Source organism: Myxocyprinus asiaticus, chromosome 43 (assembly GCF_019703515.2).
Source record: "Myxocyprinus asiaticus isolate MX2 ecotype Aquarium Trade chromosome 43, UBuf_Myxa_2, whole genome shotgun sequence".
Lineage (NCBI taxonomy): Eukaryota > Metazoa > Chordata > Actinopteri > Cypriniformes > Catostomidae > Myxocyprinus > Myxocyprinus asiaticus.
The window spans coordinates 35769038-35795909 of NC_059386.1; the positions used below are offsets into that span (position 1 = coordinate 35769038).

General features: G+C 43.3%; 1 protein-coding gene across 3 annotated transcripts in view; it reads right to left on the reverse strand.

The window, feature by feature from the left end:
• LOC127433969 (C3a anaphylatoxin chemotactic receptor-like) overlaps positions 1-26872 on the reverse strand; it is a 118532-nt gene that overhangs the window by 60210 nt on the left and 31450 nt on the right. The window contains exons 1-2 of one of the 3 annotated variants that reach the window (XR_007895961.1): positions 21424-21918; positions 19937-21222 (exon numbers count right to left, since the gene is read on the reverse strand). Coding sequence is in view for 1 of the 3 variants with exons in the window: in XM_051686373.1 (XP_051542333.1) it covers positions 20254-21222; positions 21424-21426 (972 nt within the window). In the remaining 2 variants the exon portion in view is untranslated. Of the gene's footprint in view, positions 1-19751; positions 21282-21423; positions 21919-26872 lie in introns of those variants that run through there. The other 2 variants (XM_051686373.1, XR_007895962.1) reach the window with 2 other exon arrangements.

The following is a 26872-nucleotide window of genomic DNA, read 5'->3' on the forward strand; positions in this document are numbered from 1 at the left end:
TGAACTTGTGGTGCTCAAAGTTATTTTGATTGGAAATTCAGTTTGAAATGATCTTCCAGCGTGACTGTCACAATTGTTCTCCCATCGAAGTGCCCTCCTAAGGCATTATTTATGACGTTTGGAACACAGGATTGGCTTCGTTTTTGCATAAATATCTTTGTTACAACATTTTCCAAAGAGAAATTTCACATATGGCTATATATGTCAAACACAATATGCATGTTAATGGTTTTCACTGATATAAAAAGTTATCTGTACTGTACATACAGTATTTGCAACATATCTGCAGTACTTTGAGTATAGTGTCAGAAAAGTGTTAAGTGTAAAAATCATTCATTTACATATTTCAAAATATTACACTTTCATATATGTAAAACATAATTTCCCAAATCACAGTGTAATTTTATATAGCCAATATGCCCAAATAAATGATCAGTAATTGTAGAAATATACATGTATGGCCATATATCTGATTTATGTTTGGGATAACATGTCTGTGTAAGTGGTTTTGTGTTTATTGTGAGGTGTTCACAGAAGTAGAATATAATATAATATGGAATATTCTCAATAGGCTATGTTATAGAAAACAGATGTATACTTCTTGTTTGCAGTAGTCTTTCAATTAATGTTCGCAGCGGTAATAAACACAGACCAAGGTAGGAAATTACACAAAATGTTTATTAACACAAGTTATGTCAGTCGGATGAAACAATAGAAAATACAGTAACCAAACTGTATTTAAAAATGAAAAAAAGTAACCAAACATTTTCTGTTCATTTTGAAATGTTCTCTGACTTCTGTTCCTGCAGGATGTATTCTGTCTTGATGTGGGTTCAGTGGATCATCATCATCAGTAGCAGCAGCATCTTCATCATCAACAGCACCAGCAAGTCCCCCTCTTCCTCCTCAGGAAGTTGAACAAATTTCCATGACTGCAATGCTGTGACTGGGTTTTTTGAGGAATTTTGGGGAAAGTCAGCGTGGTGTTCATAAGCTGTAACAGCAAAGGTGTTACTGCTTTCACAACCTTGCTGAGCCACAGGCCATCACCAACCACCTCCATAAAACTTCCCACAGCACAATAATGCAAATAAATCAAATTATTGTATTCATCTGTTAATGGGTTTCTGGTTTTATAATAGGCTGTTTTCATGCTGTTATTTTATATATATATATATATATATATATATTATATATTTATCATGCTGTGGCTTGGGAAAAATGAGGAAGTCTCTCTTTAGAATTGTCTGAGGATTTAAATAAAGGATGTGTTTTGTGTCATGTTTGGCTTATATTATCATGACTATTATTTTGTGTATTGAGAAAATCTTTACATAGCTAGCTTTAGTTACTTAACTGTTGTAGTGTATGTGATGGTGTGTCACCTCTGCAAAACAATAAAGGTATTTCATTCCATAAATAAGATTCTTAATCACACTTACACTTACAAATTTATATCGAGTTATTGCAACTTTATATATCGTCATAACAACTTTATATTTAATAATTGTGAGAAATAAAGTAGACATTTTTAGAAATAGTTGAAATTGCGAGATTTTAAGTAAAGTTGCAATTGCATGATTAAAAACCCGCAACTTTATCTCTTGCAATTGCGAGTTATAATTATATCTCTCAATTGTGACTTTATATCAGATGATTGCAACTTCATATTTTGTGTTTGTGAGAAATAAAGTTACAATTGTGAGATATAATGTCAGAATTACCTTTTATTGTTTATTGGGTTTCTTAGTATCATGATTTATTCATGAACTGGAAAACTAGTAGCATGAAGTGACAGACAGTCTGGACAATTTGGCACCTAAAGCCACAGAAACAGATCAGCATGTTTGGTTTATGAGCTGTTGCATGAGCAGCTTGTGGCTTTGATTAATTTCCTGTGTCAGAGAGACATCAATGTGGTAACACTTTCATCATAAATACTGCAAGTTTTCTTTGCAGGTTACGTGAGGAGTGGATTCAGAAGCTTCAATATCGAAACCAGCACATGATGGAGAGCATGAGAGAAGAGCAAATAAGAAAAGCTCAAAGGGTGCAAGAGATTTTAAGAGTTTAGATTGAATCATTTTTTCCTCCTGTATGAAATCATCATAAAAACATAATCTAGAGCAGGGGCTTTTATACCCCACCTCATCCCCAACACACTATATTTATACCAATATAACATGTACTGTATTCATTGTGATGATTTAGCCTCTTTCTGAGAGCATGAGATCATGTCAATCCATGGTTTAGAGCGGTACTTGTTTTTAATGCGTGTGTGGAAAACATGGTTTCTTACTGTGGTTTCACAGGTTGTAAGCCATCATTTGCTAGCAGCTCACATTATTTTCATTATTAGCATTTAGCATTATGCACGTGAATCTATTGTTCGTCATACTTACATCATTTTGTCCAATCTTGTTTGTTCCACTTAAGTGTATGTATTAAACACTATAGTGTTTTGTTCTTGAACAAACTGGTGTTTTGAATGAATCTTTTAAGTGAACGAATTGCTTTCTTTCACTTCAATTGTTTTGGTCGACTCAGAGCTTTTTAACGAATCATTTGAGTCAACGACTCACTCCTCATTACACATTACAGACATGTGTCACTATACCTACTGGCGTAAAGATAATCTAAAGAAGTGGTTATTAAAGGGATCAGAGAACAAATCTGAATGCATCTCTTTGCTGAACGAATTCAAAAGCCTCGAGTCAGTGGGATGAATGAAAATCATCCTAAAGTACTCAAAACACTTGCTCTCTTCCAAAGAAAGCATGGCATTATGTATCAGTGTAATATTCTTTAACCATAACTTAAGTGTCTTGAATCATTTATTGATGTAGCCTTCCAGACAGAATATTACCATCACTCACATTGATAATGCCATTACAAACATGTAAATATAGAACATTAAAATAAATGTGATCTTGAAAAGATGTGATCTTTTTCAAAATCCCTAAACCAAGACCAAAAATTCTAACATTAACGCCTCCTAAAGCGTTTAAGGTACATCCACTAAACTTGGTACAGACCTTCAAACTGTTCTGGCATAGTGTGTTATATCTTTTCTAACTGATCAGACTTACAGTTTTCACACAGCAGACGATCAAAAATGGGAAAAATTCCGTAGGCTTATATTGATGGAATGTTCAAAAAGACCAACAGAATGCTCGTGAATTAAAACTTCAACTGTCAAAAACCAAATGTGAAAACCCAAAAAAGGCCTTTGAACTGCTTTAAGTTGCTCTCTCACTCTTTCTATCTCTCTGTCTCTCTCACTCTCTCTCTCTCTCTCTCTCTGTGCATGTGTGAACGTTTGTTGAGTGAGTGGAATGAGCGTTTGGTAAGTGCATTTTTTATTTTTTTTATTTTTTTTTTTTTGCCCACTGTGGCAAAAAATAGCTTTTCTTTTCTTTTTTCTTTTTGGTTCAAAGTTCCTTTTGCATTGTTTTGCTGTATACTAAGTTAAGAATCTTACAGTTGCAATCGAAATTATTCAACCCCCCTGACCAGCAATACATTCTGGTGATGTGAATTAAAACACATCAACTAAAACCTCAGTAAACAGTCAAAGTAAGTTTTTAATACACATTTGAGTGATTTTGAGAACAAAGAGTCCAGTTTACCCAAATTTGTATATAGAAAATAACCAATTCTCTCCACAAATGTCATGTCAAAAATATTCAACCCCCAAAGTCAATCATTTGTGGAGCATCCTTTACCCTTAATAACAGCAAATAAATGTTTCAGGTAAGTGTTCTTAGGCTTCGGACAACTCTCTATTGAATTTTTACACATTTCTCATGAGCAAAAGATTCCAGCTCATTGACATTCTTTGGTTTCTGTGCTGCCACTGCTTCCTTGAAATCCCAACAAAGGTTTGCAATGGGATTTTAATGATGGACTGAAAGGGGCATTCAGGGACATTCCACGACCTATCCCTGAAGCAGATTTTGGACAACTTGGATGTATCCTTGGTGTTATTGTCTTGCTGGAAAGTCCAGTGATCACTGAGCTTCAATTTACACACTGAAGGCATCACATTTTTCATGCCAAAATGGCCTGATACTTGAAAGAATCCATGGTGTCAGTCACATAGTCAGGACAGCTTGTGATGATAGTGAAGAAGCTATGGATGATATTCAAGCGAGTTTGAGTCAATATTCTGATACAGAATCTCTTGCTGAAAGTGTAAACCAAGGTGAATATTCTTTAATGGACATGGATCAGGTTGTGTTTAAAACACCTTTAAAGAAAAAAAAGAATGAAAATGGTGCTGCATTAAAACAAGCAAGAAAAACAGGAAACAGAAAAAAAGAACAACATAGATGATGATGGTAGTGAGAGTTCTCTGATTCCAATATTTCTGTTTGTTCGCAGTCCAGTTGGACATGTCTAGATTATGGAGTAGAAGAAATAAAAAAAATTCTTGAAATTGACCAAGAAGGTAAGAGGAGTACAAATTGTAGAATACTTTCCAGATTTAAAGATGTTTTTGAGTTTGAGAAGAAAAAGTTAATTGTGTTTCTTTACAGGAATTGTGGGATATTGGCAAAGTGCGAATTAAGCAGTTATGTCAACAATATACTCAAAATGTCACAAAACATTTAACTCAATCTATAAAGAGTTTAGAAAATGATATCTTAAAAGATCAAGGTCTAATTCAGACATCTGGAAATCAAGAACATATAGAGTCTCTTCTCTCAAAAAGATCTGCTTTGTCGGAGTTATACAGAACGAAAGTGCAAGGGGCACTGGTCAGATCATGATTCCAGAATATAGAGCAAATGGATGTTCCATCCAAGTTTTTTTTTTTTTTTTTTTTTGGTTTAGAAAAAAAGAATGGCCAAAGGCGTTACACTCTGAAAGTGGGGTTCTGTTGTCAGATTCAGCTGAAATGCGTAAAAGAGCAGTTGCTTTTTATAAGGATCTTTATAGTTCTGAGCAAAGAATAGACCATGATGATAAACAAAAAAATTTTGAACAGCTACCAAAAGTATCTGAAAAAGATAATGCTAAACTTAGTAAGGCTATTAGCTTAAAAAACAAAAATGTATAAAGCTCTACAAAGTATGCATAAGGGGAAGGTTCCAGGGATAGATGGTATCCCTTTTGAATTCTATAAGGTATATTGGGCTATTATAGGAGAGGATCTGCTTGAAGTTATCAGTGATAGTTTAGCAAGAGCGCTTCTACCACTGAGTAGTCGGAGGGCAGTTCTTACTCTTTTACCCAAAAAAGGAGACTTAAGTGACATTAAAAACTGGAGACCTGTTTCGTTATTGTGCTCCGATTATAAAATTAGTTTTAAAGTATTAGCAATTAGACTAGGCAAAGTCTTGGAAGACATCATCAGTCCTGACCAATCCTATTGCATGCCTGGCAGATCTATATTTGATAACATTTATTTAATTCGAGACTTGATAGATTTTTCAAAGATTGGTGATTTAGATTTCGGCTTGATTTCCATTGATCAGGAAAAGGCATTTGACCGAGTGGAGCATAATTATTTGTGGGAAAGTCTAGATGCTTTTGGTTTTAATTTGGATTTTATAAATTATATTAAAGTATTGTATTGTGACATTGAGAGTTTATTGAAAGTTAATGGTGGCTTATGTGCTCCTTTTAAAGTTCAGCGTGGGGTGAGACAAGGATGCTCATTATCAGGGATGCTTTATACTTTGGCAATAGAACCACTTCTGCACAGGTTGAGAAAAGTTTTAAAAGGCATTTCCTTGAATGACTGTGAAAATACTTTCTGTTTGTCAGCCTATGCTGATGACATTATTATAATAACTAAGAAACAAGCTGATGTAGATATTTTATGGAAAACTTTGGAAGATTTCGAAATGATTTCAGCTGTAAAAGTGAATTGGGCTAAGAGTGAAGCAGTCCTGGTGGGGAAGTTGACAGTGGGGGTCCCTAAACTTCCAGATGGACTGACATGGACAAGAAAGGGTTTCAAATATTTAGGAGTTTATTTGGGTGATGAAACATTTCAGTCAAAGAACTGGGAAGGGATATTTGAAAAGCTGAAAGGCCGTCTGGATAAATGGAAGTGGATTAAACCAACATTGTCTTATAGGGGCCGAACCCTTATTATTAATAATCTTTTTGCTTCCTCCTTTTGGCATCGACTTACTTGCATTGACCCACCACCACTTTTAGTTGGAAAAATTACATCAATGCTTATAGACTTCTTTTGGGATAAAATGCACTGGATTACTCATAATGTTTTGTATCTATCAAAAGAGGAAGGTGGACAAGGACTTGTGAATTTGCAGAGCAGAACTGCAACCTTATGGGCACAATTTATACAAAGTTTTTTGACAGGACCAGAGTTCGTAAGTTGGAGACCAGTGGCCAATGCTATTTTAAAGACTGTTGAAGACCTGAGCTTGGACAAATCACTGTTTTTAATGAACTCTGGAACTCTCAGCACAGCAAAATTGCCTGTTTTTTACCGGAACCTTTTTAAAGTCTGGAACCTTTTTCAATTGCAAAGGACAAGTAACACAACATCCTTATATTGGCTTCTTAAAGAACCTCTGGTGTATGGTGCAAGATTAGATATAACTGGTACATGTGTTTCATTGACTGAAGCTTTTATTAATACCAAAATAACAACTCTTGGTCATTTAATCAGATTGGCAGGACCAAACTTTGGAGAAGTGGATTAAGTGGCAGCACTTTTAGGAGTTAGATCCACTCGAGTGATTGCAAAGCTACTACAAAAGTTACAGACTTTTCTTGCAATAGAGGAAAAAAATATGCTAAGGGAATATTGTGTGGGAAAATTTACTCCTAATGATAAAGACTGTTTTCCAAAGTTGCTGATATCACCTAATTTAGATGAATATGTTGGAATTTTCTTGGAGTCAGAAAATGTAATGGATATGGATTTTAAGGAAGCTAATGTTAAGAAGTTATATAAGTCATGTGTAAAATATTTCAATAAGAAGGCATTGGATAGAAAAGTTTATTCACCTTGGCGCACTGTTCTAGGTTTGAACAAAGATGTAAAACCACAATGAGAGCTCTTTATAAGCCACCACTAACTAAAAAAAAATGGAGATTTACAGTGGAGAATTTTACATTGTATTATTGCTGTAAATGCTTTTATATCTGTGTTGAACCCAGATGTTAATCAAGAATGCCCATTTGTTCTCAGAGAGAGACTGTCTTTCATGCTTTTATGTACTGTTGTAGACTTTGTTTGATGTCTTACACAAACTGTTTTTCAATGCAAATTTGTATTTTTGGTTTTAAGTATATACAGAGACAACAGAGGGAATGTCAGCTGTTAAATTTTGTTTTATTCAAAGCTAAAATGACAATATATACAGTATGACCAGAAAATACAAAGTTATGTGTGTGTTTATTTTGGAATGTTATAATTGAAGAATCAATTGTAATAAAAGTCTTTTTAAAATGCAAAAAAAAAAAAAAAAACATTCTGTCTTTCTCTATCTCTCTCTCTGTGCGCATGCGTGAGCATCTGTTGAGCATGGTGAGTGTGAGTGCCAGTGATAGCCGTCTGTGGCTGGTAAGATTGCTCTATTTTTTCAAACTTTCTTTTACTTTGTTCTTATTGTACGTTTTTTGAGTTATTTAGTTAGATCGTTTGGAAAGTCTGCTGACAGCGTTAGGCTGGGAAGCATGACGAGTCCAAACATAATGGGCTTTGAACAGTTAACAGACGTCACGGAGTGAAGATAGAATCAGAATCAGAATCAGAATCAGAATGAGCTTTATTGCCAAGTATGCTTACACATACAAGGAATTTGTCTTGGTGACAGGAGCTTCCGGTGTACAACAATACAAAAACAGCAACAAGACTTTTAAAAAATAATTAAAATTGAATAAAAATAGATAAATGTTGAAAAGAAAAAAGTATATATAGAATACACAATAGACATACACATACACACATACATATACACATATATACTAATATACACATATATGAATATATATACATACATATACATTCATACATATATATACACACACTTAAATACACATAAACATATACATACATACACACATATATACACATATACACATATATGAATATATATACATACATATACATACATACATACACACACACATACACATACGTAATTCAAATCTAAATAAAAATCGGTTAGGTACAGTGCAAGGGAATGTAATGGCAGAAGAGGCTGGATGTGTTGGATAAATATAAGAAAGTCTAAACTGTGTATTGCACATTAATTATTGCTCAGTGGGGCAGTTTTAACTGTTCATGAGATGGATAGCCTGAGGGAAAAAACTGTTCCTGTGCCTGACGGTTCTGGTGCTCAGAGCTCTGAAGCGTCAGCCAGAAGGCAACAGTTCAAAAAGGTAATGGGTAGGGTGAGTGGGGTCCAGAGTGATTTATCCAGCCTTTCTCCTCACTCTGGAAGTGTATAGTTCTTGAAGGGGGGGAGGGGGCAACCAATAATCCTCTTAGCAGTCCGAACTGTCCTTTGTAGTCTTCTGATGTCTGATTTCGTAGCTGAACAAAACCAGACAGTTATTGAAGTGCAGAGGACTTAATATCAGTATAGAGGATGTTTATTTGGCTGTAGGTGATGTTGTGAGTCATGAGAATATCATATCTGCATCTCGAATGAACAATGCAATTGTGCTGTTTCTTAGCACTTTTGAGAAGGCAAAAGGTGTTGTAATAAAAGGTTCACTTACACCAGTACTTCCTTTAAGTACACCCTCTAAGAAAATAGTTCTTTCCAATGTACCTCCTTTTGTGAAGGACGAGCTAATTGCTAAGGAATTGTCACATTATGGAAAGTTGGTCTCCCCCATTAAAAAGATTCCTCTCAGTTGCAATTCGCCACTAGTGAAACATCTAATCTCTTTTAGGGACATGTTCCCTATCTGTCACTCTCTCGACGTTGGTGTCGATGTAGTGACACTAGGGGTCACTCTTGGGAGCCCGAGACACCTCTGGTCTTTGATAAAAGGCCAATGAAAATTGATGAGTGGTATTTGCATGCCACTCCCCCGGACATACGGGTATAAAAGGAGCTGGTATGCAACCACTCATTCAGATTTTTTCTTCGGAGCCGAACGGTCATGCTCATTGAGCTGAATACTATTGTTCATTCACCTCTGCTGGATCTGACAGCGCATTTCAGCGGCTTCTCCCTCCTCTGCACTGGTGCACTGCAGAGAATGCCCCTGGGCACTTCGGCAGAAAAACTAGAGAGTTTTTTTTCTGAAAGAGCATTTTTCCCCTCTAAAAGAGTATATATTTCTCTAAAAGAGCGCACACACGGAACGTCTTTTTAAAGACGTGTCTTTTTAAAGATGCTTTTCCAATTGTGTGTTATTCCTGGTTGCGCTCGTTATCTCTCACCTTCTAACGGTCACGATCACTGTCTTTCGTGTCTGGGCACTGCTCACACGGAGACAGCATTTGTGGATGGTCATGTTCTCATTGCGAGAATATGTCCATGGCAACATTGCGGTCGCGGCTCGCCTTCGTAAAAAAGCGAGCCACCCCAGAGGCTCCCGCTTCGGTCCTTTTACCCACGGGTGTGAGGCCAGCATGGCTAGCACTGGGGGCGATTTGGGGACCCCAATGGGACCGCCTCCACCGGGTATCTGCCCCGATCGGGCTTCCGGGTGAGTCCGCCGGCTCGTCTCACGGCGAGTTCGACCTCTTATTCGGAGCCCGCAAAAGTGATGAGCTCTCGAGCACAGCATCAGAGAGCAGGCTCACCAGTCGGAAGCCTCAGCTGGGCTCCTCCCTTTGGGGTCCATTGCCCAGCCACAGGCTGACGCGGAGATGACGGCATGCCTTCCCAGGCAGCCGCGAGCGGCTCGGTGATTGGTTCCTGGGCTTGCAGCGCCAGTCAAAGCCACGCCCCGCCCCCGTTTCTTTCTTCCCGGAAGTGCATGAAGAGCTGTCAAGGTTGCGGGAGGCACTTTTTACTCCCCGGTCCCGATCTTTTCAGCTTCCCCACCCTCACTACCCTTGATGGTGGGGCGGCCAAGGGCTATATGGCAATCCCCCAGTGGATAAAGGCACTCGCGGTGCACCTATGCCCACAGAGCGCCGCTACCTGGCGCTGGTGCCCAAAGCCCCTATCCAAGGCCTGTAGGTTTACGTCATCTCTGAGGGCCAAGGCCTACGGTGTCGCTGGACAAGCCGCCTCCGCCCTGCACACCATGGCTCTCCTGCAAGTCCACCAAGGCGCTAAAGGAACTGCACAAGGAACTAAAGGAACTCATCGCCAAGGGCGTCCCCCTGCGGTGACTGCACCGGCTCCGCTGCAGCCCGCCCCTTCGGCCCGGCCCCGGTGTGGAGCCCACCGCAGGAAGCAGACACCACCCGTCTCGCGGCCGCCCAGAACCCATGAAAGGCTTCAAAGTGCCCTTGAGACAGGCGACCCAGGGACAATGAAACCTGCTGCTCTGGAGCTGGTAAGCAGATCTCCATCTTTTTGTTACCTTTTGCATTTAATTGCGCTGCATGCCCAAGTGGCTGCAGTACTCAAGAGCTCAGCAAGAGTGGTTTCCTTGTTCCCTGGGTCACGTATCCGGTGTGTACGGCCGTCATCACGACCACCGTCCACCACTCTATTTGGCAGGTTTGGTGCTCCAGCGGCGGTCTCCCGCCCCTGAGCGCCCAGCTGTGGCACAAATCCGCCCCCAATGTGACAATCTCCACGGGTCACGAGGACAGACCTCTTCCTCCCCAGTCCCAGGCTGTTCCGGGGGTGGTCACAAGGAGCCAGGTAAGTGCTTCAATGTCCTTAGGGCGGGAGCTCCACCCCGCCGCGAAGCCCCACCTGCCGTTACGTCCGATGACGTTGTCCCTTTGGTCCCCCTTGCACGGAACTTGGATGCATGGCTTGCACTTTCCAATCCATCACGAGGGCTGGTCCGGACCGTCCGACTCGGCTGCACGATTCACTTCGCCGGGCATCCGCCCAGGTTCAGCGGTGTCCACTTCACCTTGGTGAAAGATGAAAACGCTGCTACCTTGCAAGGAGATCACTACCCTCCTACGGAAGGGCGCGATAGAACCTGTCCCTCCAGCCGAGATGAAGAAGGGGTTTTTCAGCCCCTACTTCATCGTACCGAAAAAAGGCGGTGGGTTGAGGCCAATCTTGGACCTGCGAGTACTGAAATAGGCTTTACACAGACTGCCGTTCAAGATGCTGGCACAAAAACGCATTCTGGCGAGGGTCAGGCATCAAGATTGGTTCGCGGCAGTAGACCTGAAGGATGCGTACTTCCACGCCTCGATCCTTCCTCGACACAGACCCTTCCTGCAGTTCTCGTTCGACGGTCAGGCGTATCAGTATAAAGTCCTCCCTTTCGGCCTGTCCCTGTCTCCTCGCGTCTTTACGAAGGTCGCAGAGGCTGCCCTTGCCCCGTTAAGGGAGGTGAGCATTCGCGTTCTCAGCTATCTCGACGACTGGCTAATCCTAGCTCACTCTCGAGACATGTTGTGCGCACACAGGGACCTGGTGCTCTCACACCTCAGCCGACTAGGGCTTCGGGTCAACTGGGAAAAGAGCAAGCTCCTCCCGGTTCAGAGCATCTCTTTTCTCGGTTCGGAGTTGGACTCATTCTCCTTGACGGCACGCCTTACGAACGAGCGTGCCCAGTCGGTGCTGGCCTGTTTCAAGGCATTCAAACAGGGAACAGCGGACCACTGAAACTTTTTCAGAGGCTCCTGGGGCATATGGCATCCTCGGTGGTGGCCACCCCGCTCGGGTTGATGCATATGAAGCCGCTTCAGCACTGGCTCCAGACTCGAGTCCCGAGACGGCCGTGGCGCCACGGGACACACCGCGTGGCCATTACATTGGTCTGTCACCGTCTTTTCAGCCCTTGGACCGACCTCTCGTTCCTACGGGCAGGTATTCCTCTAGAACTGGTCCCCAGGCACGTCATGGTCACGACAGATGCCTCCAAAACGGGCTGGTGCACTGTTTGCAATGGGCACGCAGCCGCCGGCCTCTGGATGGGTCTGCGACTGCATTGGCACATCAACTGCCTCGAGTTGTTGGCAATTCTGCTCGCCCTGCAGAGGTTTCGGCCGTTGATCCAGGGCAAGCACGTGTTAGTTCAGACAGACAACATGACAACGGTAGCATATGTCAACTGCCAAGGTGGTTTGCGCTCTTGTTGTATGTCACAACTCGCCCGCCATCTCCTCCTCTGGAGTCAGCAGCACTTCAAGTCGCTGCAAGCCACTCACATCCCGGTCAACCTCAACACTACAGCGGACGTGCTGTCACAACAGGTTACCCTCAGGGGAGAGTGGAGACTCCACCTTCAGGTGGTCCAGCTGATTTGGAGTCGATTTGACCGGCACAGGTGCACCTGTTCAACTCCCAAGAATCCTCCCCACTGCCCACTCTGGTATGCCCTGACCGAGGCCCCCCTCGGCATAGACGTGCTGGCACACAGCTGGCCCCCTGGCATTCGCAAATATGCGTTTTCCCCAGTGAGCTTGCTTGCACAGACCCTGTGCAAGGTCAGGGAGGATGAGGAGCAGGTCGTCCTGGTAGCACCCTACTGGCCCACCCAGACATGGTGCTTGGACCTCATGCTCCTCGCGACAGCTCCCCCATGGCAAATTCCCCTGAGGAAGGACCTTCTTTCTCAGGGAAGGGGCACCATTTGGCACCCGCGCCCAGACCTCTGGAATCTCCATGTCTGGCCCAGAATCTCCATGTCTGGAGCAGACGTGGAAGACCTAAGCTGTCTCCCACCTGCGGTGGTAGACACGATCACTCAGGCTAGGGCCCCCTCTACGAGGCGCCTGTATGCCTTTAAGTGGCGTCTGTTCGCTAAGTGGTGTTCTTCCTATCGAGAAGACCACCAGAGATGTGCAGTCGGATCAGTGCTTTCCTTCCTGCAAGAGAGGTTGGAAGGGAGGCTGTCCCCTTCCACCTTGAAGGTGTACATTGCTGCCATTGCAGCACACCACGACGCAGTCGACGGTAAGTCCTTAGGGAAGCACGACCTGATCATCAGGTTCCTAAGAGGCACCAGGAGGCTGAATCCCTCCAGACCATGCCTCGTTCCCTCATCGGACCTCTGTAGTTCTTCAGGGTCTACAGAGAGCCCCCTTTGAGCCTTTGCAGTCAGCCGAGCTTAAGGCACTCTCCTTGAAGACTGCCCTCCTGACTGCGCTAACTTCCATCAAGAGGGTAGGTGACCTGCAAGCGTTCTCTGTCAGCGAAACGTGCCTGGAGTTCGGTCCAGGTTACTCTCACGTGATCCTGAGACCCTGACCGGGCTATGTGCCCAAGGTTCCCACCACCCCTTTAGGGACTAGGTGGTGAACCTGCAAGCACTGCCCCAGGAGGAGGCAGACCCAGCCCTGTCGTCACTGTGTCCGGTGCGCGCTTTACGCATCTATTTGGATCGCACGCAAAGCTTTAGAATCTCTGAGCAGCTCTTTGTCTGCTTTTGGTGCACAGTGGAAAGGAAGCACTGTCTCCAAGCAGAGGATCACCCACTGGCTCATTGACGCCATAACTATGGCATATGTTGCCTAGGACATGCCGTCCCCGGTAGGGCAACCAGCCCATTCTAACAGGGGTGTAACGGCTCCATGGACCCTGGCCAGGGGTGCCTCTCTAACAGACATTTGCTGAGCAGCGGGCTGGGCAACACCTAACCCCTGTGCAAGGTTCTACAACCTCCGGGTGGAACCGGTTTTGTCCCAGGTAGTGACACGCAACACAAGTGGAAAAGCCCGGGATAGCTGGCCGGGTGTATCGCTTGCACATAGTGCCTTCCACCTCCCTTGGAGCTGAAGACGTGCACCATTAATTCCCAGTAGTGTTCACAGACTTTGTTCCCTGGTTGACTTCCTCCGAGCCCTGTGGCAGTCGAGTTTTCGGAGAGACTCTCTACCGGCCCAGTACACGCGCTAACTAAGAGCCCTGTTCTGGGGTAGGTGCTCTGCATGTGGCGGTTCCCTGTAAGGCTAACCCCATGTGATTTATATCTTCCGTTATTTCGTTTTCCTGCTGGCAAACTGTGTCTACCTTGGGCAGAGCCTCTCTGCCCCAGTCTCCATGTTTGTAGTAACTCCTCCCCCATTGGGCAGGATCTACCTTGAAGGCTCTCCACATGGTTGGAAAGACCATGTGATGTATTCTTCCACTTAAATATCCCCCCCCTCTTTGGGCGAGGTGTGGTCTCCGCAGTGTCTTCCCCTTCGGAGGGACACCCCCCGACTAGACCTGGCGGCCCAGTTGGATAATCCCCCTTCTTTTTTAGGGAGTGGAAAAAGAGAAGGGAAAAAGAGGCCACGACTGGGTTAAGCCTGTCTCTATCTTTGGGTAGCCAACTTGTCCCCAAAAGGGCCGTTCGACACTCATAACTGTGTCGGGGGAGGTTACGTGTCAACCTGGTGTGCTGGCTATGAGGCACACAGCAAGTCTGCCCACCACACACCGCCAGTTCACGTAACACATTTCAGCCTTGTGGCGTTTTGTATAGGGACCCCTAGTGTCACTACATCGACACCAACGTCAAGTGAGTGACAGATAGGGAACGTTATGGTTACTGGTGTAACCTCCGTTCCCTGATGGAGGGAACGAGAGGTTGTGTCCCTCCTGCCACAACGCTGAACTACCCGCTGAAATGGCCGGACCTTATATCGGCTCCTCAGCATAAAACCTGAATGAGTGGTTAAATACCAGCTCCTTTTATACCCGTATGTCCGGGGGAGTGGCATGCAAATACCACTCGCCAATTTTCATTGGCCTTTTATCAAAGACCAGAGGTGTCTCGGGCTCCCAAGAGTGACCCCTAGTGTCACTACATCGACACCAACATCTCGTTCCCTCCATCAGGGAATGGAGGTTACACCAGTAACCATGACGTTTTTATGACTCATAAGAATGGCAAGGATGAACTTGACCTGGTCTTCAAGTTTAAAGTAGATGGATTTGATTATGTTGTCTTTGCAACATCTGACACCATGATGAAGTGCATTGGGTGTCTTATTCGTGTCTGCACAGACAAAGTAAATAAAAATACAGAACATAATGATAGAGATGAGGTGGTGTGCTGTGAGAAATGAGGAAGTGGTGTCTGCTGTTGTGTCGAAGTCTGTTTCCCCCTAGCCCCGCCACCGTCCAAACGACGAGGGAAGTGCATGTTCCCAAAAAGCTCGACCCCAAGATGCTGTGCTCATACCACTGAGGTTCTATGGAGCGCGCTAAGGCTCAAAACTTTTTTAATGAGCTTTATCTGTAGAATGTTGTATTAAATCAAATCAAAATCAAATCACTTTTATTGTCACACAACCATATACACAAGTGCAATAGTGTGTGAAATTCTTGGGTGCAGTTCTGAGCAACGTAGTAAACATGATAGTGATGAGACATATACCAATTTACAATAAAAATCAGATTTACAACACAATTTAAAATCTAATGTACACATAATTACACACAACACAATATACAAATAATAACATACAATGTACAGTATACAATACACACAATATAGAATACACATTATACAATAAAAAAGTATATATAGTATATATAGAATGTACAGTAGGTTGTATTGTACTGTATTGACATTCAGGCTGTCAGTTGATAGTAAGTTGCCAGTGTGTTGTTAAGAGAGAATATAATATAATAATAATATAATTTATGACAGTCCAGTGTGAGATATAAGAGTAAGAATAATAAAGTGCAGTGCTGATGTATTTTGATCGTGGGAGTTCAAAAGTCTGATTGCTTGGGGGAAGAAGCTATCATGAAGTCGGCTGGAGCGGGTCCTGATGCTGCGATACTGCCTGCCTGATGGTGGCAGTGAGAACAGCCCATGGCTTGGGTGGCTGGAGTCTCTGATGATCCTCCGAGCTTTTTTCACACACCACCTGGTATATATTTCCTGGAGGGAGGGAAGCTCACCTCCGATGATGTGTCTGGCAGTTCGCACCACCCTTTGCAGTGCTTTGCGGTTGTGGGCGGTGCTATTGCCGTACCAGACGGAGATGCAGCCAGTCAGGATGCTCTCTACAGTGCAGGTGTAGAACCGTGTGAGGATGTGTCGGTTCATTCCAAACTTCCTCAGCTGTCTCAGGAAGAAGAGGCGCTGATGAGCCTTCTTCACAATGGCTTCAGTGTGGATGGACCATGTTAGTTCCTCAGTGATGTGGACACCCAGGAACTTGAAGCTGCTGACTCTCTCCACTGGTGCTCCATTGATGGTGATGGGACTGTGTTCTTTATCTCTTCTCCTGAAGTCCACCACAAGCTCCTTTGTCTTACTGATGTTGAGGGAGAGGTTGTGCTCCTGACACCAGTGTGTCAGAGTGTGCACCTCCTCTCTGTAGGCTGTTTCATCATTGTCAGTGATCAGACCTACCACCGTTGTATCATCAGAAAACTTAATGATGGCATTGGAGCTGTGTGTTGCCACACAGTCATGTGTGTACAGGGAATACAGGAGTGGGCTGAGAACACAGCCCTGCAGGGCTCCAGTGTTGAGGGTCAGTGATGAGGAGATGTTGCTGCCCATTCTAACCACCTGGCTTCTGCTTGACAGGAAGTCCAGGATCCAGCTGCACAGCGAGCTGTTTAAGCCCAGAGCCCAGAGTTTCACATCAAGCTTGGAGGGCACTATGGTGTTGAATGCTGAGCTGTAGTCTACAAACAACATTCTCACATAAGTGTTCTTTTTTCCAGGTGGGAGAGAAGTGTGTATTGTAGATGCAATGGCATCATCAGTGGAGCGGTTGTTGAGGTAAGCAAACTGCAATGGGTCTAATGAGGGAGGCAGCACAGAGCAGATGTAATCTCTGATTAGTCTCTCAAAGCCAGTCATTTAAGCAAGTGATTTTGGATTGTTTTGGTACAGGCACAATGGTGGATGTTTTAAAGCATGTGAGGACTACAGACAAAGAGAGGGAAAGTTTGAAAATGTCAGTAAAATCACCAGCCAGTTGGTTCGCGCACACTCTGATGATGCGGCCCGGAATGCCGTCTGGACCCACGGCTTTGCGGATATTCACCCGTCGGAAGGATCAGGTTACATCCACTACAGAGATGGAGAGTGAACTAACCTCTGTAGCTTCAGCCACGAGAGCTCTCTCCGCGAGGGCGGTGTTATTTCCCTCAAAATGAGCATAAAGAGTATTTAGTTCATCCGGGAGAGAGGCAGCAGTGTTCACGGCGGAGTTTTTATTCCCTTCAAAGTCTGTGATGATGTTAATTCCCTGCCACAAGCTTCTAAAGTTGGTGGTGTTAAACTGTCCTTCAATCTTGTTCCTGTACTGACGTTTTGCTGTTCTGATTTTCGGAGGACATAACTGGCTTGTTTATGCTCCTCTGTGTTCCCGGAATAAAGAGCGGAGGTCCGCGCATCAAGTGCTGTGCGAACATCACTATTAATCCAAGGTTTCTGGTTCGGATAGATCCGTATTGTTCTGGTCGGAACGATGTCCTCTACGCACTTTCTGATGAAACACACAAAGGAAATGTATTGTTATCTGATAAATTATCTGATGTCATCATCAGAGGCGGACCGGAACATCTCCCAGTCCATGTGATCAAAACAGTCTTGTAGCATAGAGTCTGATTGGTCCGACCAGCACTGGATCGTTCTGAGGGTGGGTGCTTCCTGTTTCAGTTTCTGCCTGTAAGCGGGCAGAAGCAGAATGGAAGAGTGGTCCGATTTGCCAAATGGTGGGTGGGGGAGGGATTTGTAGCTGTCCCGGAAGGGAGAGTAGCAATGGTCCAAAACCCGGTCCCCTCGTGTGTCACTAGAAGTGAAAGGCAAAATTCATAACTGTCTAGATATATTTTGGAAAAGGGGTAACAAGAACCTATGTTTGTTATATTTTTTATGTCTTTATGAACACAACCACCTACTGTTATTTCTATCAATAAATAATATTATATTTGTGAGAGTTTTCATTTTGAATATTGTAGACTTGTGGAGTAAATGCCTGCTCACTAACATAACTGTGGTTTTATAGGCTAAATATGCCACTGTTCTTTTATTTTTTTTTTATTTTTTTTATTTTTTTTTAGAAATGCAATTGCGTGATTTGGCCACAAGAGAGCTCTGTTGTCCACTTTAGTTGTAGATTAAAAAAATAAAAATAAAAAAAAGTTTTTAGGTTTTATTTTTGCCTTAAAAACACCCCCATTATAGCAGGGGGAATGCATTCTGACAGCTGGGAATGTAACTGTCAGATACTGTTCCCCCTGTGTTCAATAAGAAGGAGAGCTCGTTCATGTGTCAAATGCATACTGCTGACTTGTTTCCCCACAACAGATAAGTCCTGTGATTTGTAGCCTGCTATCCCTAAATTTGTCCATTATAGCAGGGGGAACGCATTCTGACAGCTGGGAACAAAGGGGCTAAAGGGAGTATGTGTTGAAGATTATTTCTTGACTGTGCACAGTTTGTGAAAGACACTAGATTTTTCATGAAATAAGGGTCCTTTTCTGAACTTGGGGTCTATCATTTACAGAAATTTGTAAATAAGCTCAAAAAGCAAACCTCTAATAAAGACAGGGATGTCACAGTTTAATTATTTAACTTTAGGTAATTTGTTGATGTGATTTTTGTTCTTTTTTTCTTTGGATTGTTTTCAAATCTGAATAACAAAATGAATCAGTATAAAACTGGAACTCTTAATTTAAATGGAGCTGGAGATGTTCAAAAAAGGATGATGTTGTTTGAATTCAGAAGTCAAAAGTCTGTTGATGTCATGTTTGTTCAAGAAACACAGTGACATTAGAAATTAGGTGGATTGGAAGAGAGAGTGGAACGGTCAAGTCATTTTAAGTCATAAATGCTCCATTAGTGGAGATGTTGCTATTTTATTTTCCAAGAATGTAATTCCAATATCCTATGAAGTTGATGAAACTGTAAAAGGATGATTCTTGAAGATTAAGGCTAGATTTGAGAATACTGTAATGGTATTTTTAAATATTTATGCTCCTAATTGTGGAGCTAGGAGGAACAAAATAGAACAGAAATGGTGTCAAGATCTTATATTGGCTTTCAAAAGCCAATACAAGAAAATAAGTTAAGATAATGTTTTAATAAAAATGCTGTTGGAAATTCTCTCTCTCTCTCTCTTTCTCTCTCTCTCTCACACACACACACACTATCAGTTTAAAGTCAGTCAGAAAGATGGTTAAGAACTGATGTAAGTTTATAAACACTGAATATATGCAGAAATAAGTGTGTATGGTTTATCAAGGTAGGATAAGTGAACTGTCTATTATATTTTCCACCCGTGTGAAATTTTTCCTTGTATAATAGATATACCCTAACTAGAGTTCAGCAGAAGATGGCCAGAGTCGACTTGACATTGATTCGTGGATCTTGAATCTATTATTCACAAGAGCATATGACATACTGTATATTAGGACTGTTTAGTCAGATTTGCTGCAACCTGGTCACATCGATTTGTTTCTCTATATTTCCCCCCTGAATCATTTTCATCTGTATATTTTAGAGAAATATCACATTAGCAGGAAACAATAATACTGAGTAACCTTTTCATTAATTTTTTTTAATAATTAAACAAGCATGATTCTAATTTAAACTGTGCTTCTTGAAAGAGAATGTAATGTGACATTTAATCAAAACCAGCTTATACATCAATGAGAAGTCAGAGACACAGTACTGGGGTCAGTCCACAAACAAACAAACAAAAAAAAAGTTTTATGAATTTTGTAGAATGACCCATTTTAGCATGAAGGAACACACACACTTCCATGAACCAGTTTATTTCAATTCAACAGACATAAACAATTCTTTATCAAATAAAATATAATAATAAAAAAAAAATAAAAAAGTTTTGGGCAAATTCCTTCTCTATATTCTCCACGTTACATTGCAAATGTTGCTACACAGTATATTTTACACCATGGTTACATGCAGTTGTTACCTGAAGGATATATTTTTAATATAAACTTGAAAAATTACTTACTGATACTTTAAATAAATCTAAATGAAATGCACAGGACACCAGACACACTTCCTAAAAGTTCTAGAATACACTACCTGTTATGTTTTATCATTTTACATCAGTTCATTTTACACATCAGACATTTCAGATTGCGATATGTGATAGTTTTGAAAAGAAAAAAATATGGCAAAATAATTTTTCTTAAAGAAAATTGTGTAGAAGAGGATTTGGCTAAAGTTATTCTGACGAAAGGTTTATTATTCAGAAAAGACTGAATAAATTAGTTACTTTTCAAACTACAATGATTGCATTTGTTGTGCCTCGGTGGATTGTGGTATTTGTGTCCCCTCCTCAGAGAAAGCTCTTTCAAAAACATGTTTTAACTTTATTGAAAGTTTAAACTTCTCCTTAATATCCTGCCCTATGAAAAAATACAGAACTGGATTCAGACAGCTGTTGAAATACGCCAAAGAGACGACCAATGGGATAAGCCTCCGGGCCACCATGATACTTTGATTCACACCAAACATCCGGACCAACAACACAGTGTGGTACGGCAGCCAACACAGAAAAAAGGCCACAATAACAGCTGACATGATGCGAAACGCTCGTCCAGAGTGAAAACGACTCCTGCCTAACTTTCGTGCGATGAATCCATAACATGTCGTGATGCATATGAGAGGAATCAAAAAACCAAACACAAAGCTAATAACACATAACTTTCCAAATGTTTCAAAGTCATTATGACCAAAAGCTATGCAGTATGTTTTGTTATTATATATAAAGGTTCTTCTTAATATCACAAAGGGCACATTAAGAGCTATAGCCAGGACCCAGGCCACTACACAGGACAGTCGTGCAAGCAACAGACTGCGATGATTTTTAGCCCAAACTGGTGTGATCACCTGTGTAAACCGATCCAGACTAATCAAACTCAAGGTGAAGACACTGGCAAACATGTTGACATGTATAACCAATGGGAGAATCTTGCACATGACAGATCCAAATGGCCAGTGATCAATAAAGTACAGTATTATATTGCACAGTGTGGAAAAGCAGCACAGGAGGTCTGCAATCGCTAGATTAAGGAACCATATCGTATTAACGGTCCTCTTCATCTTCATTCCAGCGATGTACACAACAAAGACATTTCCTGGAACTCCGAGCAGAAATGTCAGATAGTAGAAGATCTGAGAAATCACTGAGAAGTAATCTTTCTCCATCGCTGTGATTGAGCTGATGCCGTCCAAAGCGTCCTGTTTATCCTTTTAATATCACATTACTTGTCAAATGTCACATCATGAGTCATATTTATGTATCCTACCTTTAAACAACATAATCATGTATATATACATCTTGCATTTTCCATTCATACATTCATAGAATTTGTACATAAATTTCTTTACTGAGTCAGATAATCAAATATAATTTATGAAGATGTCAAATATCTCGGACATTTACGTTACCATTTACTTAGCTTGTTGGCCGCTCAAGTGATACTGATCCAAGAACTGACAGGAAGACCTCTAAATACTGATTCCCCATGAAGAAATTCTGCAGATGTGGTCACAATATGAGTCTGTAGAAATACATTTCCTCATCTTATTTCCTCTCACAGCCAAACTCTGAAACATAAACACTAGAATGCATTATGATACTCTGAGATGTTATAAGTTTAAACTATCACAGTCATAGTCACATTTACTACGATCAAAGAATTCAACACAATATTATCATTCAGGGGTGCGTTTCCCAAAACTATCGTTAGACAACTATGGTCGCAAGTTCCATCGTTTCAAACATAGTCCAACGAACATTCGCAAACTGCATCACAAAGTTGTGTGGTTGGAACTACAGTTCTCCACCTGTGGTTATAAACATAGTTCCTTGTTAGTTTGTGGTGTCGACATCACTGATTTCGCCACAGCTGAGGTGTGTTCTATTCAGACTTATCACCCCTATGAACTATTGCTTTCAATAGCTACCCCCAAATAGGTATCATTAGACAACTATGGTCGCAAGTTCCATCGTTACCAACATAGTCCAACGAACATTCGCAAACTGTGTCACAAAGTTGTGTGGTTGGAACTACAGCTTGTGTCGACATCACTGATTTCGCCACAGCTGAGGTGTGCTCTATTCAGACTTATCACCCCTATGACCTATTGCTTTCAAATACTTCATCATCCACTCTGAGAGCTTTGAGAAGATTGAAGTTGTGGTGCTCAAAGTGGAAACTCAGTTTGAAATGATCTTCCAGCGTGATTGTCACAATTGTTCTCCCTTCGAAGTGCACTCCTAAGGCATTATTTATGACGTTTGGGACACAGAATTGGCTTAGTTTTTGCATAAATATCTTTGTTACAACATTTTCCAAGGAGAAATTTCACATATGGCTATATATGTAAAACACAATATGCATGTTAATGGTTTTCACTGATATAAAAAGTTATCTGTACTGTACATACAGTAATTGCAACATATCTGCAGTACTTTGAGTATAGTGTCAGAAAAGTGCTATGTAAGTGTAAAATTCATTCATTTACATATTTCACAATATTACACTTTCATATACAGTACTGTGCAAAGTTTTAGGCACTTGTGAAAAATGTTGCATAGTGAGGATGTCTTCAAAAGTAATGACATAAATAGATTTCATTTATCACTTAATGTCATACAAAGTCCAGTAAACATAAAAAAAAAAAAAGCTAAATCAATATTTGGTGTGACCACCTTTGCCTTTTAAACAGCATCAATTATTCTAGATACACCTGGACACAGTTTTTCTTGGATGTTGGCAGATAGGATGTTCCAAGCTTCTTAGAGAATTTGTGACAGTTCTTCTATCTGTTTAGGTTTCTAATTAACTAGCTAAATGTGTTTCATCAGTAATCTGTGACAGTAATAGAGCACAGCTAAATTTGATTACCAAATTACTGTATTCATCTGTTAATGGGTTTTTTGGTTTTATAATAGGCTGCTTTCATGCTGTTTTTTTTTATTTATTTTTTTTTATTTTTATTTTTTTTTCATAGTTATCATGCTGTGGCTTGGGAAAAATGAGAAAATCTCTTTTTAGAATTGTCTGAGGATTTAAATAAAGGATGTGTTTTGTGTCATGTTTGGCTTATATTATCATGGCTATTATCTTGTGTATTGAGAAAATCTTTACATAGCCAGCTTTAGTTACTTGACTGTTGTAGTGTATGTGATGGTGGGTCATCACCACTGCAAAACAATAAAGGTTTGTATTTCATTTCATATGTAACCCCCTTTGGTTCTTTCTCTCTGGTCTCTCTCAAAGGATCACACGGAGATGATATGTTGGACTCATTCATGCATCGCGATTACTGAGAATACATGAGAAAACACCGATACAGATATAAAATACTGCTCATCCGGTCACAAAACTGCCATTCAACTCAACAGCTTGCACAAAACGTCCTGGTTACTTGTGTAACCTCTATTTCCTGATGGAGGGAATGAGACGTTGTGTCGATGCAATGACACTAGGGGTCACTCTTGGGAGCCCGAAACACCTCTGGTCTTTGAAAAAAGGCCAATGAAGATTGGCAAGTGGTATTTGCATACCACTCCCCCGAACATATGGGTATAAAAGGAGCTGGTATGCAACCACTCATTCAGGTTTTGTGCTGAGGAGCCGAGACAAGGTCCCGGCCATTTCAGCGGGTAGTCCAGTGTTGTGGCAGGAGGGACATAGAATCTCATTCCCTCCATCAGGGAACGTAGGTTACGCAAGTAACCAGGACGTTCCCTATCTGTCACTCACTCGACATTGTGTTGATGTAGTGACACTAGGGGTCCCTATACGAAACACCACAACTGGCTGAACTGTTACGTGAACTGGTGGTGTGTGACAGGTAGACCACTGTGTGCCTCGTAGCCAGTGCACCAGGCCGACACGTAACCACCCCCAATGCTTTTATGAGTGTCGAACTGCCCTTTGGGGACAAGTCGACTGCCCAGAAGACAGAGACAGGCTAGCCAAGTCATGGCCTCTAATCCTCTCTTTTTTTGTTTCTCTCCCCAAAAAAAGAGTGAAATTTGTTAACCGACTGGGGCCACCAGGTCTACGTCAGGGGGATGTCCCTCCCAAGGGGAAGACACCGCGGAGACCACACCCTGCCCAGATTGGGGGGGGTATTTTGAGTGGAAATACGTCACATGGTCTTGCCAAGCTTTGTCGGAAGTATGTCATGTGGAGAAGTCCCATGGTAGGTCCTACCCTACGGGGGAGGAGTTTCTACAAACATGGTGACTGGGGCAGAGGGGCCTCCTTTACGGTTGATGTATGCCACCATTGCCGTGTTGTCTGTCCATACTAACACATGCTTACCCTGGATCAACAGCCGAAACCTCAGCAGGGCGAGCAGAATTGCCAACAACTCGAGGCAGTTGCGTGCCCATTGCATACAGTGCCCCAGCCCATTTTGGAGGTGTCTGTCTTAACCACGACGCGCCTGGAGACCTGCTGTAGGGGAAAGGCTGCCCGTAGAAATGTGAGGTCGGTCCAAGGGCTGAAGAGGCGGCGACAGACCGGCGTGATGGCCACGCGATGTGTCCCACGGCACCATGCCCATCTTGGGAATCGAGTATGGAGCAAGTGCTGAAGCGGTCTAACATGCATCAACCCGAGCGGAGTGGCCACCGCTGAGGATGCCATATGCCCCAGGAGCCTCTGAAACAGTTTCAGTGGAACCACTGTCTTCTGTCTGAACACCTTCAAACAGGTCAGCACCGACTGTGCACACTCGTTCATGAGGTGCGCCGTCATCGAGACTGAGTCTAACTCCAAGCCGAGAAAAGAGATGCTCTGAACTGGGAGGAGCTTGCTCTTTTTCCAGTTGACCCGAAGCCCTAGTCGGCTGAGGTGCGAGAGCACCAGGTCCCTGTGCGCACACAATACATCACGAGAGTGAGCTAGGATTAGCCAGTCATCGAGATAGTTGAGGATGTGAATGCCCACTTCCCTTAACGGGGCAAGGGCTGCCTCTGCGATCTTTGTGAAGATGCGAGGGGACAAGGACAGGCCGAAAGGGAGGACCTTGTACTGATATGCCCAACCCTCGAATGCAAACTGCAGGAAGGGTCTGTGTCGAGGTAGAATCGAGACGTGGAAGTACGCAACCTTCAGATCTACCACCACGAACCAATCTTGATGCCAGACGCTCGCTAGAATGTGTTTTTGCGTCAGCATCTTGAAAGGGAGTCTGTGTAAAGCCCAGTTCAGTACTCGCAGGTCCAAGATTGGCCGCAACCCACCACCTTTCTTCGGTACAATGAAGTAGGGGCTGTAAAACCCCTTCTTCATCTCGGCTGGAGGGACAGGCTCTATCGCACCCTTCCATAGGAGGGTAGCGATTTCCACGCGCAAGGTAGCGGCGTTCTTGCCCTTCACCGAGGTGAAGTGGGCGCCTCTGAACCTGGGTGGATGCCTGGTGAAATGAATCACGTAGTCGAGTTAGATGGTCCAGACCAGCCATCACGACAGGTTGGAGAGCGCAAGCCACGCGTCCAAGCTCCGGGCGAGGGGGACCAAGGGGACAATCTCATCAGATGTATCGGCGGGTGGGGCCTTGTGGCGGGGCGGAGCCTGAGTTGCCACGTCGTGTCGTGGATGTGCTGAGTTCAGGGACATCGAAGCACTTACCTGGCTCCTTGTGACCACCCCCGGAACAGCCTGGGACAGGGGAGGAAGAGGCCTGTCCTCGTGACCCATGGAGACCATCACATCGGGGCAGATTTGTGCCACAGCTGGGGCGCAGGGGCGGAGATACCACCACAAACCTGCCAAAATGGAATGGTGGTCATGATGACGGCCGTGCGCACCGGGTACATGACCCAGGGAACAAGGAAACCGCTCTTTTGCTGAACTCTTGGGTACTGCAGCCACTTGGGCATGTGGCAAAATTAAATGAAAAGGTAACAAAAGATTCTCCTCCCGGCCCTCCACTGGGGGATGGAGTGGTCTGCTTACCAACTCCAGAGCAGTGGGTTCGTCATCCCTGGGTCACCCATCTCAGGGGCACTTCAAAGCCTTTCGTGGGCTCTTGGCAGCCGGCCGTGAGATGGGTGGCATCTGCTCCCTGCGGTGGGCTCCACGCCAGGGCCAGGACACAGGGGCAGGCTGCGGCGGAGCCGGTGCAGTCACTGCAGGAGGACGCCCTTGGCGACAAGCAGACGGGGTGTGGGATCTTGAGCCGCGCCAGGGCAGGATATGCCAGATAGCCTCCATCTGCTGCTTCACCACCGAGAACTGCTGGGCAAAGTCCTCGATGGTGTCGCCAAACAGGCCAACCTGGGAAATGGGGGCGCCAAGGAACCGTGCCTTGTTGGCCTCTCCCATCTCGACAAGGTTGAGCCAAATGTGGCGCTCCTGGATCACTAAGGTGGACATTGCCCGCCCGAGAGACCACGGCGTGACCTTCGTCGCCCGGAGGGCAGCTCCTGCATCAATCCTGGGGGGGATCTACCCTCATGCAGTTCCTTTAGCACCTTGCCTTTGTGGACTTGCAGAAGAGCCATGGCATGCAGGGCGGAGGCAGCTTGCCCAGCGGCACCGTAGGCTTTTGGCCGCATCGTTGCCATGGACATGTTCTCGCAATGAGTACATGACCCATCCACGAACGCTGTCTCCATGTGGGCAGCGCCCAGACACGAAAGACAGCGATTGTGACTGTCAGAAGGCGAGAGATAACGACCGCAACCAGGAATAACACACAAATGGAAGGGCATCTTTGAAAAGACGTTCCGTGTGTGCCGCTCTTTTAGAGAAATATACTCTTTTTTAGAATATACTCTTTTATTTCTGCTGAAGCACCCAGGCGTCTTCTCTGCAGCGCACCAGTGCAGAGGGTGGAGAAGCTGCTGAAATGCGCCGTCAGATCCAGCAGA